The 19,646-nt window shown below is 37.9% G+C and overlaps 1 protein-coding gene across 1 annotated transcript in view; it reads right to left on the bottom strand.

The window, feature by feature from the left end:
* The window catches only part of CFAP58 (cilia and flagella associated protein 58), a 56,596-nt gene that overhangs the window by 16,793 nt on the left and 20,157 nt on the right, over positions 1–19,646 (bottom strand). The window contains exons 10-15 of the mRNA XM_030951455.1: positions 18,036–18,197; positions 15,044–15,190; positions 11,565–11,705; positions 10,988–11,211; positions 8,877–8,988; positions 6,583–6,687 (exon numbers count right to left, since the gene is read on the bottom strand). Coding sequence (XP_030807315.1) covers positions 6,583–6,687; positions 8,877–8,988; positions 10,988–11,211; positions 11,565–11,705; positions 15,044–15,190; positions 18,036–18,197 — 891 coding nt within the window. The remainder of the gene's footprint in view (positions 1–6,582; positions 6,688–8,876; positions 8,989–10,987; positions 11,212–11,564; positions 11,706–15,043; positions 15,191–18,035; positions 18,198–19,646) is intronic.

The following is a 19,646-nucleotide window of genomic DNA, read 5'->3' as shown; positions in this document are numbered from 1 at the left end:
AACCTCTGCTAGTGATGCCCTTATTGACATAACCCAGCACCCTGTGGCCCTTCTTTGCTGCAGCAGCAGAATGTTCACCCATATTTAGCTTGTTGTCCACCAGGATGCCCAGGTCCCTTTCCAAAGAGTTGCTCCCCAGCCAGGTAGATCCCAGCCTGTCCTGCACTCCTGCATTGAATTTCCCAGCTGTAAGACCTTACACTTGTCCTTGCTGAACTTCACTCTTTTAAAGTATTGTTGCTATTTCACGTCTCCTATCTAACAGTGGGCCAATATTTCTCTCTGTTTCTGCTTGCTGTTTACATACCTGAAGAGCGCTTTTTTGTGGTTTTTGACGAGTCTGGCCAATTTCAGTTCAGTTAGTGGTGCAATTCCTTTGTGCTGATCTGTTTATGCCAGCTACTGCCTATGCAATTAGATGCAATTTTACTGGCAGGAAATTATTCTGCCATTCAAGAGCTGCTATAAGCTAAATCAGAAAAGTGACTTTTTTTGCTGGTAGAAATGGGGCTTTTAAGCATAAAAAAGGCCTAGAGCTCAATATACTCACCCTTTTAATTGAGGGCTGAGAGAACTGCTAGCTTGAGCTGCAAGATAGGGTATTAATCCAGTGCTTCCAGAGGAACTCAAATCCTCCAGGAAACAGAGATAGAAAAGCACCAAGTCCTACTACACTATAAAAAGCTAAAAAGAAAATTTCCCTTTTCATTTTTGGATGGAAAATCCCTTCAAAAGGCTGACTTCATATATAAATGAAAAAGGAGCAGTAAAAAAAGGATTGCATTTTGGCAGTGGATTCTGCAGTTCACCTGTAAGTTTCAGTGCACACAAAGCACTATCCCAAGCTACCTCTGCTGAAATCTCTCTAAAGACAAGATGACAGAGGAACAATAATGGGCAGGTCAAAAGAGACTTTTAGGGATTCTCCAGTCATTAGTTCCCTGAAGTGAATTGCAGTTATTTTTTATGAAAATAGACAATTCTGCCAAAAAATCCTCAGCTCGGACTCTATACCCTACCTGTAACATGCAAGGAGTTTATACTCTCAAATCCAAGTAGAATCTACACTCTGCACTAAAAAAAAAAAAAGCCAAATTTGAGAGGGTAAAAGAAATCAGCCATTTTGAAGATGCAAAGATAACATCTAAGATAAAACTCATCTGGGCCTTAATAATACCAAAATAAAGGTAGGGGATAGGAGAGTATTCTCTCACTTTTCCTAGCAGGTTGTCTGATGAGGAAATCTCTTACTCAGCATTTGAGCACACATTTATGTGGAAGCTACTTGAGCACTGAGAGGAGTGAAGAACTTAGCAGCAGCATGCCTTATGAAACTCCCAAGTCAGGAAAAGAGCTGATTTTCAGAAGGACTAGGCTCCCATAAAGTGGGCTGAAGAAAACCTCATGAGATTAAAAAAAACATTAAAAAATTATATAATGAATGGGGGGGGAAATGCATAACAAATACAGGGAAGCAAATCCCCAAGCTCCTTCATTTCTTGAGAGAAAACTTTGTTTTCAATAGCTGCCAACCTGCATAAACCCACATGGTAACACACTGTTCTAAAGCAGATTTCTTTGTGAAACTATAGTACCAGCTCTGAGAAATAAAGATGGTTATGTATATGTTCAGACACTATAGCAACGAGCACCTCAAACTGGATAGAACAGCTCTACTACTAACTTAGCACAAATAAAATAAAACATCTGCCTATTTTGAGTGTTTCGCTACTGAATTGAGCCATGTCTCTAATATATTCATTCACACACCAGAAAAAGAATGGAAATTATTTTATTCCCTTTTTACTTAATGTGAGGCATGCAAAAGCTAAGTAGCCTGCCAAGGTCACAGAGAAAGTCTCTCAGTCTCCCCTCCCTGTATCTCACAATACCTGAAATGGAACAGGGCTGGAGACAGCAGCATCCCTTCAATTCCTCCTACTCTCTGTCACTGGGACAGTCAGTTCTCTGGAGGGATTGAAACTTAGCTCAAAACTTGGCTCAATGCAAGGACATGTGGGTGCTATCTGGCTGTAAACTCTGAGTCAGATACATGAGCTAATCATGCCTTTTGCCCTTGCACTCTTTGAACTATGAGCTCAAGACACAGCCAGCACAGCATCACATCCTGACTGCCCAATCCTGGGCTTTCCTTGCTGACAACTTCAAACAATAGCCATTAAAAATATTTATGTACAGAAAAACAACGCTTTCACTACTACATGCAAGGCTTAACTAAGACATTTGCCTTTGCCTCCCTGAACAAATAGTCTAGATTGCACTCTCTTTTACATTTACATTTTACATTTATGAACAATCTTCTGAGATGACTGACAAAAGAGGTAACTGACATATAATGTGAATCTTTATGCTGTTATCCATTCCAAGACATGCAGCTGAATAAAATTCTGCTCAGTCAGACATAAAATCAAATTAGAGGAGTTCGCTCTGAAGAGAAAGAACTAAATTTGAAACAAATAAAGCAGTGCATAATTCACTTTTAATGGGATAAGTTTCTAAAACCACACTAATCATAATCCTAACAAGGTAATACTTTCCACTGTGAGTTTACCACATCACTGCTCAGTACAGTACACAGCAGAGCAGAGCTTCAGTCACATGAGGGATTTGCCCCATATGCAAAATGAGCAACTGTATTTTTGCAGTCAGGATTTGCAGAACACTCCTGTTTATTAATAATTATTCCTTGTGGTCTTACAACACGTCATTCATCCCACATGTGTTCACAAAGACCTTCAACCATCCTTGAGATTTCCTGGACAATACACAATGTATTGCTCCACAAAGCCCTGCAATATTACTCAACAGTTTAGAGAAAAACCAAAACTGTGCTCTATCTTGACTGCACAAATTCAGAACGAAGGTAACAACTCAGACAGGAAAACTGGCTATCCCTGAAATAACATTTCCTACGTTTGGAAAAAATGCCATTGTATTTTTATTGACCATAAGTATTCAAGACCTTGGGTTTGGATCTGATTTTTAAAACAGCATTTTTCATCAGCACAGCAGCTCACAACTGTGAGAATGCCTGAATTAAAAGAGAAAGTATGACCACCTACTTTGCAGCTACTCTTCAAAGTAGCATCCCAGGATGACCATATTTATTTGGTATATAAGAGCTGATACCTTATAACCCAAGATGCTGTGGTGACAGGGCATAGATAAATCAGAAACTAGAAAAGACTTCAGTCATTTCTCTAACAGAGGAAATCTTTTTACACCTTTATTAAAATGTTCAACTCTGAAAAGCTGTTCTAGCAAAACCCAACATTCAGCATGCTGCATATTCTCTATCTCTCAGCATCTGTCTGATCCAAAAAATGTGCCCTGATGACTGGTTAAGAGAGATTAAGATGAATTTTTGCATGAGATTTTAGAGTCAAGCTGGGTTTTCCCCGTATTGTCAGCAATCTAAATTTTCTGACTGAAACACAGCAAATCACTCTTTTAATCACATAGCATGGATTGTAGCTTGCTTCTACATCTGCCTCAGTTTTAAAGAAATGACAGGTTAGAAACAATGAAAAAGCTAATAAAAAGGATATGATCAAAGGCACATCACGAGCAGGTAAAGTAAGCAGATGCTTTTCTACATGAATCTATATACTGTGATCCTTACTTAGTGAAAATTTCCATTTATATATCCAGCTGAAACCCTGTTCCCTGCACTTTTATTTAAAAGACCATTTACCAAAAAGTAAAAAAGAAGACAGAGTTACAGTGCATACAATACAAATGGCATTATTTTTCCCTTATAAAAACATTATGGCTCTGCATGAGTATGCAGCAGGGTGAATACCCTACAAATCAAACTGTAGGTTGCTGACACTGGGCTCAACCATTTCCCCACATGGGTTATTTCTAAACTCCAAAGTTGTTTTTAATACTCAGTATTCAACACAGGGGGTTTTTTGTACTCTATTTTATTAACAAACTTTGATGTGAGGGAATTTATGCTACATAATATGCACATTAGACACAGATACAAGCTTCATCTTTAACAAATATCCTATTTGATGGCATGATGGCCACCCACACATCAAAAAAGATTATGTATGGCAAGCAAGAGATTAAGATAATTTTAAAGCTGATACACCCAATGGCTATGCCCTTGTTACAGGGCAAGATGTGAATGAAGATGACTGGGAGTGAGGAAGTGTGACTTATGCAAGCAAACATACCACAGGGATAGCAGTGGCTCTCTGACCTAATAAGTTTGTATCCCTCAGTCTGCAGGCTCCAACTCTGAGTATGGGGGATGTTTTGCCAAGCAGCCACAGGCCAGTCATCAGAAATTCCCCCACTCCTGCAAATGAGCAGTGACTCAACTGAGCTGAGCTGACTTCAGGAGAGACCCATATTAAAAAGATGCTGAATGCCTTTAAGCATGAAGAGTTTACCAGGATTTAAAAAAAAAAAAAAAAAAAAAAAAAGAGAAGAACTCTCTCAACATAAAAATTATATTGAGGGAACAAAATTAAAAATTCCTGAAATTGGAGCTAAATTACTGCTATTTCCCATAATTCTAAAGTTCAATCAGGATCAAATCCTGCATTACCTTTCAAATAGTTCACTTCAAATACACTTCAAATCTTTCAAACTGCCCAGAAGGTGGACTCTTGAAGCCACCCTCCTGGTGTGTGAAACTCAGCTCTCTCCAGAAAGCTGATGTTATTGTCCTGTTTATTTCCTTCTGGAAGTTCCTTTGGCTCACTCCTTCACCACAGCAGTTTGGAATTGGGTAACATCAGTTTAGTAAGTTATTAGGAAGGGTTTTGTATTGGTGAGTATCAGGGTATGATTTTAGAAAAGAGATGCTACCATCATAGCAAGGACAACCAGTCCAAAGAATAATGAAATGCCTCATACCAGGTTATCCAGACACTCAGCAGAAGCAGCTCTGCTAGCACCCTTAATTTGTGATAATTGTGCCAGTGAGCTAATCAGTAGCACTTAGAGCCCCTCAAGGGAATGAGCTGGGGGTTGTCCTCCATCTCTGGTTACCTCCTCATACCCATACCCTGCTATGAAAGAGCCCTTTTTCAGTCATGGTGGAGGACTCAAAACCCTGAAAAAACAGAAAAGAGCTCAGAAACATTGATGTTAAATCCCTGAAAGCAATGTGGAGCATAGTATTTTTGGCCCTCGCTATCATTTCTCCAAGGGAAACCTTAATTTCAGCATTGTTATACAGGAAATTGGTGCCTGAATTAAGAACACGAAGGAACTCATTAGCAATTCTAGCTATAATAATTAGATTTTATATAGCCAAACCCTGTCTTAAATCTAGAAAAATAATAAAAACATCATACAGTTGCCATAGAAGGACCACTGCAGAGACAGAAAGATTATACCAATGGCTAGTACAGTAATGTAAGCTCAAATACCTACTATTTCAAAGATTTTCTTGTGCAGGCAACTTAATACCTCTATATCTCAGTTCTTCAGCTGAAAATAATAGCAAAATGAGAGCATACTAAGGATAAGGCCAGATATGCAATAGTGACTATCTAAAATCTAGCAGAATTTGTTTTGTGCATGGGTAAAGCACAGTAAATTTGGAGCTATTTTTGCTACATTTTAAGCTAACTATTTCACTGACAGCATTTTAGTGCTATGCAACAAAGATCACATTTTTCTAAGCAGAGGAATAATACACCATAAATTACGCTCAAATGAAATTTCTGATCAATGTTTTCCCATGAAACAAATAGAGACAAACTCTGTTTTGATAAGATCTGCTGAGCTTCTTCTCAAGACAGAGGGAGATTCAGGTCACATTTTATTCTCCAGTGAGTGATACCCAACACAGATATACAAGACTATTAAGGTATTTAAGATGTTAAAATCACACCTAGAGCTGGTAATCTATAGCTAGCCCTACAGCCACCAGAGAGACCAGATTAACACCTCTGGTTAAAGCCAGGACTCTCTGAAGTCCTCCTCTGTTATATCTGATAAAAATGCTTGCACTATAGGAATACAGTCTTTCCTTAATTCTACAGCATAAGTCTTACTGTTATCACTGGGGTTAAGGGACATCTCATACAGTTCAAAAAAAGATAAGCTATCAGAATTTTTTTTTTGCGAAGTTCAGCACAAAAACCTTGAAATCAAACATGCCCCAGCCAGCAGCATATCTAAATCACACAAACTCTTTAGGATTCTTCCTGCCAAAAGCCAAGCTAAGCACAAATGGAATCAATCAGGAATTTTCCTTCATATTCTGGTCATAGCATACTTGTTTAAAACAACACAGAAAAACTTTTCAAATAGTCTAAGACTGATCTGAAGACTAATCTCTGACATGAATAAACTAAACCAACCTTTAATTGTATTTTCCAGAGCTGACCAGGTATCAGTAACCAGAATATAAAAAATCAACTAATCTGATGCTGTTTGTTCTCTTCCAGTGAGTCAGTGCTGCCATCTAAAGCTACCTAAAGGGCATGCAAAAGAAATCCAAAGTCTGCATCTAAATAACATTCAGGAAGCACACGTCAGTAGACAAAGTCAAATATATCAATGAGATGCAACAAAATAATGATGCTGCAGTACCTGAAGGAGAAATTCTTTCTCTATCACTTCACTTGTCTTGCTGATAAGTCTCTTCTGTAGTCTTTGAACTTTCAGAATCAGCTCATAGGTAGTGGGGTCACTGGCCTAGGAAAGAGCAAAGGAGTCTCAAAAATTATACATGACAACAAGTTACTGTTTCTTTTTTTGCAAATAAAAACCATAATATCTCAGTGTTCAAAAGTAACAAGTGTAAAAGAGGGGCTAGGGGAAGATGCATCCAGCTATTTTTTTTAAATTGCATGTATACAAGCAGTCCTGGAACTTAATATATCTATTTTAGCAACAACTGGAACTGTCCACTGACAAATTAAGAGCAGTGCAAGTATCTCCTGCTGTTCAAGAACATTAATCAGTGCCAACTTAGTTTTTAAAGAAGATTTTTCTATTGAACAAAGTACTAACTGCAATCTAGTCTTGGAGCAGCTGGAGTATTTAAGATGATTTGGGGGGTACACTGATGAATTATTATGGGGTTCTAAAGTGTCCATACATGTGAAATCCTATTCTTCAATGGAATTAAATGCTTAAAATGGTGACAGAGTGTTTGCACTGTACTGTTGCCTTCTAGCTACACACTTCATAAGAACAGGAGCTAGTAGATGTCTGTCTCTCCATCCCTTCCTTTTCATTCTTTCAGCATAGATTGAACCTGGAGAAATTGTTCTATCTTTGCTTTAAGGAGCAAAGAAATAATTCTGTGAGGAGGAGCCAGTACAGATTACTTTCCCAGTACTTTGTGTCTTCTTGTTGGATCTTTCAGTGAAGGGCAAACTCTGCCTGCAACTTTTCCTCACTCAGGGTTCTCCTATCAGCTCTCTCCCATCTGTTTTTTCCTCTCTCATGGGGTGCCTCACAAGGATTAAACTCACACTGCAGTAAAGGCTCCAATAAAGTCCTGCTCTCTTATATTCACTTGAGCTTATAAGGAACTCAGTATCTCATTGTTCTTAATCTTTTGTCTGATTTTATCTAAATTGACTAATCAATTCAAGCATAACTAGGACACTGACACAGATACACATGCAGTGCTTACAACAAAACATCATCTCCTGAGAAACCAGGCTAAAAAGTAGATCAGTCCTCATGATCCACTCAGTCCCTGATTTTTTATAGCACTGCCCAAGCATGGTGCCAATTTGTGACTACTGTAGTGATATGAGAGTGTTTGTTCATTAGGAACTGAACCAAAACCCCATCAGGATTATTTCATATGGATCTTGCCATCTGCTGGCCTTTCTGTGTTCCAAATACAAACCAGTTACCTACAATGGAAAGACATGATTTGCCATTACCAGTCTCTTCATATATTCATTTTCCCATCACTGGATGTTTTGACTGGCCTGATTTTTCTTTGTTACAAGGTGCTGCTAGAGTTTGTACCTAGATGTGTTTAACCTACTTCAGCATCCTGCATTATATCTCCCTTCCATGAGAAAAGCTAATCACACCATCCACCTTTAAGCTCAGCATGGAAAGATCAGAAATTCACTATCATGCTAGTAAGCACTGTCAAAATATTCAGCTCTGCTTCTGCAGGGACAGAGCACATTATCGCTCAATATTAGAGAAGCCAAGCAACCCAGGCTGGCATCAGATCAGAGATCCATGCAACTGAGGAATCTCAGATGGCACTGACTTACATCAAAAATATCCAGTGATGCCAACTGATGTTCATATATTTCATCTATGCTTGATGGATTTTTTTATTTTTCCCCTTCACTTGGCAGGTTCAAATCATGTGAAAACTTAGATTTGCTGTTTATGTAAAGCAGTTGAACTCACATCATCTGGAATTACTATCTTTGTGAGTCCACCACTGTTTATGTGGAGGACTCTGTTTTTTCTCAGATGTAATTTACCTTCTGATTTCATATATGTTCATTCTCCAATCTACCTATTCTATTAGCCTTTTAATTACTGGCTTTCTTTCCATGTAAGGATTGTATCTTTCCTCTATCATCTTATTTCTCACCATCCATGTTAAGGAATCAACCCCCTTCTAAATTCACCTAATGCATTCTTATTTTCTTTAGTACTTCACTGTCTCTTTACAAATCCCCCTGCAATTTTTCATTGAGAAAGTGTCACAAAAATAGCACTGATTGCATTGTGCAAGGGAAGCATTCAGCAGGTAAGGATTCCATTGGTACTATAGAAATTTCAGTCTGCCCAGTCTCTCCACATCATTTGCATAACAGTAAATGAAACAGGTTTTTGCTAGGTCACTGATGTGATAATAGGGGCTTTGAAAACACAAAATCCTCACACATCACCTCTAATTTTCTCCATCTGTGAACTTGCAAGGGCCTCTGCAGCTCTTCTTCCAAAATTTTGCACCGAGTCTGTTCCCTTAACAGTTCCTTCTGCATGTGATTAAACTCCCATCTGAAGACCAGCATAAAATAAAAAGAAAAAACACACCAAAAATACTTCAACGTGATCAAGGCACTAATGTGGACATTAACAAATCATTCTCCCATGCACTATGGTGCACAGGAAGCACTACATGGAAAGAACAAAGAGGCACTTTGCCACTGCAGCAATACTGTGGTGGCAAAATGTGTCAACACTAAACAGGTGGAACCATAAAATAACACACTTGGACCTCTTCACTTGCTTCATTAAGAATGGCTCAGTAAAGAAGCTCCCAGGGAATCTACTCCACAGACTACTGGATCTCACTCTTCACATCTTCCCATGTACATTAAGGGCAGAAGGACAGTTAGTTTATAAACCTACAAATTAGTCATGGGTCATATCCAGTTACTCCTGCGTTGAATCTAACAGCTTGTGTTTGAAAGGTTTTAAATCTACATAGCTCACACAACCCATCAAATAAAACACACTTCAGGACCTAAGCGTGATGGACACTTCCTAAGAGAACTGAACTTTGATTTCTTTTATTACATCTCCTCAAGGAATTTCGGAGGTGACTTGTTGAATTTAAAATTAACTGAGCACTACCAAGATTCTTTGACAACTAGGCTTTTATAGTGGGGATAGGAGGTTTAAGGGCCGGAAAAAAAGTTATACTTTGTAATTATCTGACCCTTATCACTTTAGTGGTGGGATTCTCTAAATTTTCCAATGTCAAAAGGGGATGAAAAATTATGATGCGCCTCCTCCACCACTGAATCTTTTCCTACTAAACTCAGAATTGCATTTAGCTCACTAGAGAGAAAAAGGTCTTTTTTTAACTGTGAGGTTGGACAAGGTTATGGAAGAGGGAAAAAAACCTCACATTTCCAATTGGCAAATCGGGAAAGCTAATTAGCAGCACAAGTGATAAATGGAATCTTTTCGACAGGCAGTTTTCATGATGGTTTTGGACCTCATTAAAGTATGAGATTGCTGCTGCAGTTAGCAAGAATTGATCCACCCATCATGGCATGCAGCACACTACACTTCAATATTATCACTGAGTTTCAATACAGTAACAGACTTTCAGCTGAATGCATTTGGGCAGCAAGTTCAAATTCCATTCCTATCTGCAGTCAGTCGATGAAAACTGCAATTGCTAATGCTGTGTGCCCAGTTCTCCTTTCTGTTTCACCAAATCAAACTGGCATAATTCCACTGGAGTCAATGGGACTGACCATGGACTGAAGTTAATTTGTTCTGCTGAAAGCCACAGAACCACACTGATAAAGATCTCACCCAAAACTGTGATAGCTACACCAAATTGGTACAATGGTTATCTGCTAAAAACATAACTGCTTCTCCTTGCAAATCAAGACTGATTCTTAGACAATATCCAGAGTTTCCCATCAGGAAAGAATACACCTCAAATACATGAAGGGCAAACAAGAAAGGAAGAATTAAGCTGGAGAAGGAGGAGATAAATCAGGTTTGGGCTATTAAATTGCTGTTTTCAAGAAACAAAATCTTCAATGAAAATTTAACTAAAACTTTCTCAGAGATCATAAGATCTGCATCTAAATCTAGAAGGAGAGAGCTCTGAAAAGAGGATTTTGTTCTGAATATGTCAAGTGTCTCCCATACTCTGTGGATTGCTTAACCAAAAGTAGTTCCACTAATCTAGGCCTTGAACCACTGTACCACTTAGGAGCCCACTGGACTGTGAACACCTTTTCTGCTGCTGTCAGGTTTATTCTGTAGGCAGTAACTCACAGTACAAGGGGAAATATGAAAACTATTTCAACTTCAGCCAAGATCTCTTCTTTCTTTATTATGATATTTCAATTTTCCTAATTGTCGGTAAATTGTTTAATGAATTTAATCCAGTGTGTGTTCGAGGTCAAACAAAAAAAACCCTTCTCCAAGGTTGATACAAGTCTTTACTATGTATAAACCATATTTTCTGTCTCAAACACAAAACCATGGCTGTAGTCACTATGGAAATGTATTCCACTGGGTTTCCTACCTGAGCTCCTGCACGTTAGCCACACTCTTGCCAAGTATTCCCTTCTCCCGCCGAAGTTTTTTGATCTCCAGCTTGAGAATCCTCATGTCCTCCACCCGCTGCCGGTACTCGCTCTCGCCCCGGTTTAGGATGGACTGCTGGATTTTGATCTTCTCGTAGAGCAGCGCCACCTCGTCATTGCGGCGAATAAGCTGCGTCCCCAGGGCGTGTCTCTCACCGAGCACCTGTGGGCATGGGGCAAAGCCACCAACTCACTTACACTTCCTTCACACAATCCCAGAGTATCATGACTATGCTTGGATCAGTCAAAATCATGGACATTAAGAGGTTTCACTGTTATTAATTAAAGAAGTATTGCAAGAACCTAATAATTTCCCCTACAAGAGTTTGATCACCTGAAGAGTACAAACTGCAGATTTCGTTCACTTCAGTATCTTAACATTTTGCTTTCAATGGCCTTATAAAGCTTTAGTACTCCCACATTCACAGTAGCTACGAATCTTCATCTTAAAAATACACTGGACAAATGAGGGAACAGAATGCAGGGTATTTGAAAATTCAAATTAGGGATTCCAACCTTGTCAAATTCCTTCTTCTGCTTCAGTCTCTCTGCATCAGCTTCAGCAATGATTTTTAGGAGTCTTTTCTCTTCTGCCTCCTGATTTTCAATATAGGCTCTGACTTCCTGAGCCTGTTTTGTCATCTTAAGCAGTTCAGCCTGATGGAGTTAAAGAATATAGGTGAGCAACTGTTAAATAATAACTTCCCATTACAGAAACCTACAATTAAGAGTTACTTACAAATATTTCTTACATTATTTTACCTTCCTGAGAGGTACACATTTTGTTAGTTTTTGAGAACTAATCACCAAGATAAGCAAGCATGAACACCCATAAAGAAATACTATAAATACTATTTTAATGTAATTGTCTTATACACAATAGAAATTTGAAAGTATTTTTATCTATGACAATCGTTCAAGTTGTAATTCAGGAATACCTCTTTTTTTTTTTTAATTATACTGCACATATTTAGAAAGCTTTTCAATGGAGTTGTTATTCATAGTCAGTCTGGGAGGTGAGAAAGAACAGTTCCTCTCACTGAAAAGGGCAACAATCTCTGCTGTATAGTACAAAGCAGCATCAACTCAAGAAAGGCTTCAGACTGGAGTGAAAGGATTGGTGGCAACCAGCAAGATTTAAGAGTCATAGCACTTTGTTTAGTGGATGTGTAAATGAGGAAGACACTGAAAAGAGGGGCTTTTCCAAAGCAAGGAGGAGCAATGTACCGCTACAGCAACTGCCCAGCACCAACACAAACTAACACTGGAATCTGCCCAGTCATTCTATCCCACTGTCACAAAATCTGCAATTTAAGGCATGTATGTAGATAGAAATAATAGGGTCTTCCTGGATTATTAGAGGTTTTATCACTATTAGGCAATTAGAGCCAAGGTGGAACTAGCTGACCACAGTTCATTTTCATAGCTTTGAAAACTTTCAAGCCTCAACTCAAAGACTTCACCACAACTCTGACCCTTATAAAGAATGATGTTCAAAATAAGCATCATCCAATGCTGAAAGATTGAGCCTGTGATGAAGGGTGCACCCGCAAAAACATTGATTTAAGACAAACAGTTCCATCATAATAATAAAATAGCTCGTTCTATTGTTATTTTCTTTAATAAAATTCTCATTTTCCTATATGTGTAAGACATAGTTCTCTTAGTCAGTGTCAGATATTCATCAGCTGAATAAAAATGCAAGTCACTTCATGCTGAAATTCAATAAACACTGTACAAAAGCTGCCCACAAATGTAAAACTGTTCTTGTGTTCACCATTGCTGATAATATTTTTTTAATAGATCACAAATCTATGGTCCTCTTATGTCAGAAAAATATTCATTTTAAACAAGAAGTGGCATTAGATGTGGTCAGCAAACACTCATATAAACAAATGTCACTGGAACGCACTCAGTTTAAATAAATCTGAGCTGCCTTGTATAGTAAGGAACATAAATACTTAAAGCCACACAAGGATTTTCAGTTAGATTAAATATGCCCAGAACCACAGTACAAGGGTCTGTGTACAACAGGTAAGAGAAAAGGAAATTAATAAACACAGTCATTGTGCAAGCAGAAAAATGGTCATGTCTGAAACTGCTGTAAATCAGCACAGCTCACCTGAAGTCGGTTCAGAGAATTTGTAAGAAATGAAGAACAGTCAACAAGAAAAAATAACATATATGGAACCTACACCAATATCTCAAACCAAACTCAAACTAAATTCTTGCTTAGATTCTGAAATATTAGTGCAAGTGATACTTTTATTGGTATGCTATACTAGAGCTGGGAGGAAAACAGGAGTTGTTATGAAAGTAACAGGGACTGAACACAGAATACCGAAATAACAAGTCAGATTTTATATTCAGATTTCCAGAAAAAGTATGCATAAACACCTACAAAATTATACAAGTCACTTGACTTGCCAGCAGCTCCAATCTCAAGGGCCACAGATTTTTATTTTTTTTCAATATTCAGATCCTTTGTCTAACAACTCTAATCTGCAGCCCTGCATGAAGGCCAACTGAAGCCAAAAGATGTCATTGAACTGGCTTTAACAGAGCTTGGATTTACCATGATTACATATTTTTAAGGCCTTTATGCCAGCTGAGGTGAGCATGTCTGTATAACCTCATTCCTATGAATCCCAGCCCTCCATGATTTAGCACATTCTTTAAACTTATTTCCCAGAAACAGCTTTCTTACTTCCTTCACATCAGTGCGAACAGGACAAATTGATGCTGGTTTGTAACACAAATAATTGGGTTCTTTTGTGCCCGTGACAATCAGCTGCCTCTGAATTCTCTTCTGGTTTAGTACTCAGCAGTGACACTCAGGTAGAACACCACAACGCCCTGAAGCAAGTCAGTAATGTCATGTCAGTGTATGGACAAACCTGCTGGTGAATAATTGAGTGGGTAAACCATGCAGCAATCATATGTTTGTCAAATAAATGACAGACATTTCTGAGGTGATGGGACAGAATTGGGGACTAGTTAAGGCTGAAAGCTGCACACAGGGAATGAGATGCTGTTTGACTTCTCCATCACTGATAGAACATCTCTGAGACAGACCAGGTACAAGAATACAAATTCATCACCCTTTTAAAAAGCCCTATTGACATCTTGTCATAACTCTATGTGCTGAGAGAGGCTGAAAATTTAAGGAGTCATAGCAGCAAAGCAATAAACTGACAAAAGAAAACATTGTGAAAAGTGACAGGGAACTTTTGTCTTTTGGGGGTATTGTTTGCATTTTTTCCTGGTATTTTTTTTTCCTAGTGCTTAGTGAAGATTAAAATAAACTCCTGTGAACACAACTCCATAAATCTTTTCAGAATACAGCAAATTGGGTTGAGATACCACCACAAATCTAATAGCTTATCTAAGGATGGGCCGCAGCAGGACTCAGAAGAAGAACCCGAGCATCACGCTTAGATTTCCTTTGATTTAAGACAGAATCTTGCAGCTTTATACCACAGTATTAAAATAACTTTCTCTGCAGAGGGACCTACTAAAAGGCACTGCCTAACTCCCAAAAGACTAATGCTTGCTAGTTACATAGAAATACAACATTGTGCAATATAATGGGATTTGCACTTCAAAACAGTAGAAAGAAAAAAGTCCTTAAAAATAAAAAGTTGAGTTATAAGGGTCTACATTTAAAAGTTTGCTAGAATCAGTTTATACACAAAATCAACATCTCTACAAGCAAAGTGGAACTTTTTAGTAAAAAAATGTTCAGTCACCAAGAGATTTAAAGCTTCCAACAGACAACTCCGGACTCTTTTATTATAATTATAGGCAGAGATTAAATTTGCCAGAGAGACAGATTTCTGCAACTATTATCTCTAGAGGGTGTTGAGATCTTGTGCTTCAAGTACAGAATAGTTTATTAAAATACAGCAAAACAACTACCACAGGTCAGAACACAATGCAGTCTGGGAAATCATGGAGTCCACCCTTTGAAAGAAAGTATCTGTCAAGGGTCTTACTTTCATCGACTCTTTCTCATCCTCTGACTGCTGGAATTCCACTTGTACTTTCTCAAGGGCTATATCCTTTTCTTTGATCTCCTCTTTCAGCTGATCCACCTGGCGTGTGGAATTTTTCAGTTTCATCATCATTTCTGCCATCTCATCCTAATAGAATAGGAAGTATGATCACAGAGAGGGTTAAAGCAAGAGGTTGTTTGTGATGTGGAGTTCAAGCTATTTAGGTGTTGGAAAATGTAGCCATGGTGCATGAAAGATCTGTTGTACCTACTGTAAGACATCACTTTTTAATCCAACAGAACAAAACAGTTTCATTAAACGACAGTTTTTTGTTTAAGCCAGCATGACATTGCAATAAAAAAAACCTTTTAAAGATACACTGACAAAAATAATGATCATCAATCATGAGTTTAATAAGACTTTTAAATTTTAGTGCTGGACACACTATAAGAACTAGCAGTAAATCCAAATCACTGCGATTCTGATCATATCCACCTGTTTTCATGCTTCTAATAACAATGCTTTTCCAATAAGGTCATGCACAGTTGAGCACAAATCTTTGGAGAGAAGCTCATTTTGTGCAAACAAACATAGCCCTCAGTAAGATACCAATATATACTAGTTTGCACAGAGGTGCAAAGTTCAAAAGAGGGCTCAGTCTTTGAGAAGACTCTGTGAAAATATTTAGCACATACTTTAAGTTCAAACACAGAGCAAAAACGTTGGTAGCACTGAAGATAGATTCAGGTCAGTAGGAATACTTCTATTCACAGCACAAAGGTGCCTGCCGGTACAAAATTAGCATTTCAGCTCTGCACAGTGACAGCACATGTTATGCTATGGAAATGGAAGGTAACAGAGTCAATGATTAGACAGATATATTCTTCTGGATGTAGTGAAAGCAGCTTTAGAGGCTATTACTCCTCTGCCAGAGCCTACCACCTCACAGAGAAGACATCATAATCTCTCATGTGAATACACCCTCTTCCTGTGCCAAACCAGGGTAGCTTAAAGATACCTATCCACCATAGGTGTGGATTTACTCGAAAAATGAGGGATTTTTACCTGCATGAAGTGCTTAATGTAGCTAAGCAAGATGTTGAATCATGGCAATCTTCACCCAACAGCACAGAGAGAGGACTGATTAGCAGTAATATGTCACTAGGCCCAGCTGTTTGCACATTCAGCCACTTCCATGAAAGCATAAGTTATTAAAAGCTGTCTTTGGTACACCTATACCTATAAATAGCCTGAGCCTATAAATCTCTTTGGTGTTGTAAAAGATGACAGAGATTTAGCATATAGAGCCCAAACACACCCAAATACATTCTTAATTCTTTATTTAATGCAGAACAGTAAGAATACACAATTTTGCAAACTGGTCTCCTAATCAACTTGCTTAAATAAATCAACTCCTAACACCAAAAGAAAGCCCCAGGATGAAAGCATCAGCTATTTATATCATAATAACACCCTGCCAGGATGCCTTTTCCATTTTAATGACTTGAATATTATGGTACTCTGAAGACCACTGGCAAGGTGGGCATAAGATCATTTCACATTAAGCAATCCATAAATAGTTGCCTCCAGCTTTATCTAAACAGACTCGTGCAAATTTTACTTCCCAAAATAAGAAAGTATTCGCCATAATGTTTAAAAGAACCATATTTTATGGTTTCTTTTTCTTTCATGACTGGATGACCTGATACTGAACATTGAATAGCTATTTTTCTCATTGCTAAACATAACACTGCCTTGGCCAAAAGATCTTTTTGGGTCAGCTATTTTCTCACACAGGACTTGCTAAAAGAGTTTGCTGGTATGACAAGTAAGCTAATAAAGTCTAAATATTGGCCTCTAACAACTGGAACTGTGAACAGCATGTGTTACCACCATGTAACATTCAAAACCCAAAGACCAAAAGGCTGCTCCATTTCCTAACTCAGCAAACAGATGCCTGTTCTTTATAAATAACCAAATTTATTTAGTGTGTTTTAAGATAAAAATAACTAGGAAAAAAAATCAGCATTGTGATTTTTCAACCTTATTTCTCCTGACAGATTGTTTGAGAGGCACAAGAATCCCAACACTGAATCCACCAGATGAGAGGCTGACTAAGGTCAAGTAAAACATCCCACATAAATGGCAGAATGGTGCATTCTCCATAAAGTTCAGCACACAGCTTGTTAGAAACTTTGACAGTTCATTCCCATGTGCTTCTCAAACAAAACACCTACCTTTCCAAACCTAAGTATAAATTTGTAATTTACTATATATTTTATGTCATAAATACTTATTTGGAAATAACCCAAGGCTTAAAATGGCAGCTATCAAAGGTCCCAATATCTGCCAATTACAATAGGATTTGTGTAGTATTTTAGTTCTTTACATCAGAATAACAGAATATATCCTTAAGGGCTCTGTTCTCTTCTTCTAGTATTGTTAGTGAGATCCCCAAGGAGGAGACATGAATGGAAAGAATCATCTCCTGAGGAAAATGACACTCTCTGAAAGAAACAAGCAAGGTGGAAGCATTTGGTTCTCATCAGAAAATCCCACTTCAGCTGGGAAAGTGTTTCTCTGCTTCCTAAATCATTATTCACAGTAATGTGCATACTCATTCAGGGCTAAGGAGGCAATCTTATTCCCCTCATACCCTATTTCACATACATGCATACAACTCCTAAAGGGATGAAACAGACTGGAGGCAGGATGGCTTTATGAGTCTGTGGCTCCAGTGTACCATGATTTTACGCGTGGTTTGCAGCAGGGATATTTCCACATGATGACTGAGGACTCCTATTTCCAGCCCAAATACAAATGGTGCAGATAAAACTTCAGGGACCTAAAACATTCATTTCCCCAAAACCCACAGAAATGAAGAAACCACTTCTGCCATTGAACCACTGAGCTTCCCTTTAACAAATTAAAATTAAATCAGGAAAAAAATAACAGCAGAGAGAGAAGCACAAGGAAAAATGTATCCTTCTACCTTAGCTTCAATCAGATTTTTACTGTACAGGGTCCTCTCTGTTCTCAGAGTTTCACAAAGAGCTTGTTGCTGTTTTAATTTAACCCCTTGCCCTTCTATTTCCTTCTCATAGTTGCAGATCTGAATTTGATGCATTTCAAGATCTTTCATGTGATTGAGAACCTGGAGCAAAAGGAAAGGAAAGAAATTAACATGATTAGACCATCATCACAAGATTAGAAGGATGGAACAAAGTTTGTGATTTGAAAATGACAAGTTCAAATCCTTGTGATAAGCAGTTTTAACTACAGCTGAAAATTGCTCCAGTCGAAATACAAGTTTAACCTTTCTGACTTGCTTATGTGGGACAAAACTGTATTTCAATCTGATACCTAGGTTTCACTGAAGACTAAAACTTATAGAGGAGCACATATTTAACACCAAGCTACTGAAAGAAAATATTGCCACAGATTGGTTGCAATACAATCAACATAAACAGATTCCATCAAGAATAGACTCAGTTCACTTATAAAGCAAGTCTAGATTTTGGATGTTGTTTTGGATGTCAGCTGTATGATAAGATAAACTAACACACATGTTTTTCCAGAAGCCCTGCATGTGCTCCTACATTCTAACAACCCAATTTTTTAAATCAGCATGTGACCATGGAGTTGATGATTACAAACTGTTCAGATATAATTACTATAATAAGAAAGTCAGTTAATGTAACTTACACTTGGTCGAAATAAGTAGGTAAGGTAGGTAAGGTCTAACTTACACTTGGTCTAAATAAGTAGGTAATCACCATTAGTTGCTTCATGAAAGATTAAAAATAATTATGTGAAGATTAGCTAAGGAGAATGGAGTATTGTAGACTATAGAAACAAGATGATCACATACAGTATCAATAAACAAAACCACAAAATTTTACAGACACCTTTATTAAGCAGTTACTATCATAACACATAATAATTGCTATGTTACAGGGGCAAAAATGCAAATAGTTGCTAATCATTATGAGGAGATTCTAATTTTTTTTATTTAAAAATATTTTTAATAATTTTTTCTTTTTCTCCTCCTATACAAAGCTCAAAACTGCAGCACTCATATAGAATCCAGCATTACAAAAAAAAAAAAAAAAAAAAAAACAATACTAAGGAGCATACACATCAAAAACACGGTTTACCAGGTTCACTACCCAGGAGGAGAAAATAATGCCATTCTTAAAGCTAGGAAAAAAATTAGGCATTAAAAAAAATCTGAGGAATCACAAAATCCAGGAGAGGAGTCAATGTCCAGATGCAGTTCATATCCCCTTCTCCTGACTCCACTTTTGAAAGTAGAGTTTTGAGCTAAAATACATGCTTGCATGTCAAAGCAGAAGAAGAAAACAAATGTTTACATCAAATAGTCAATAACTGCAAAGTTTGAAGTTGACAGCATTGTCCCTTCCTCAGCAGTAAAGTCTTGGGGAGGCCTAACTACAGGACAGGAGCTTAAATAATTAAATATTCCACCAGGTACCTCCAACCAACTTTGAAGATGGGGGAGAACTAAATGTCAAAAATTTTATTACAGAAGCAGGAATACAATTCCAGCACATTGTAGCTGACTTCAGGTGATCCCAGGAAC

This window comes from Camarhynchus parvulus, chromosome 6 (genome assembly GCF_901933205.1).
Source record: "Camarhynchus parvulus chromosome 6, STF_HiC, whole genome shotgun sequence".
NCBI classification, from domain to species: domain Eukaryota; kingdom Metazoa; phylum Chordata; class Aves; order Passeriformes; family Thraupidae; genus Camarhynchus; species Camarhynchus parvulus.
Note: the sequence above shows the minus strand (reverse complement) of the source record. Positions and strands in the feature narration are given on the sequence as shown.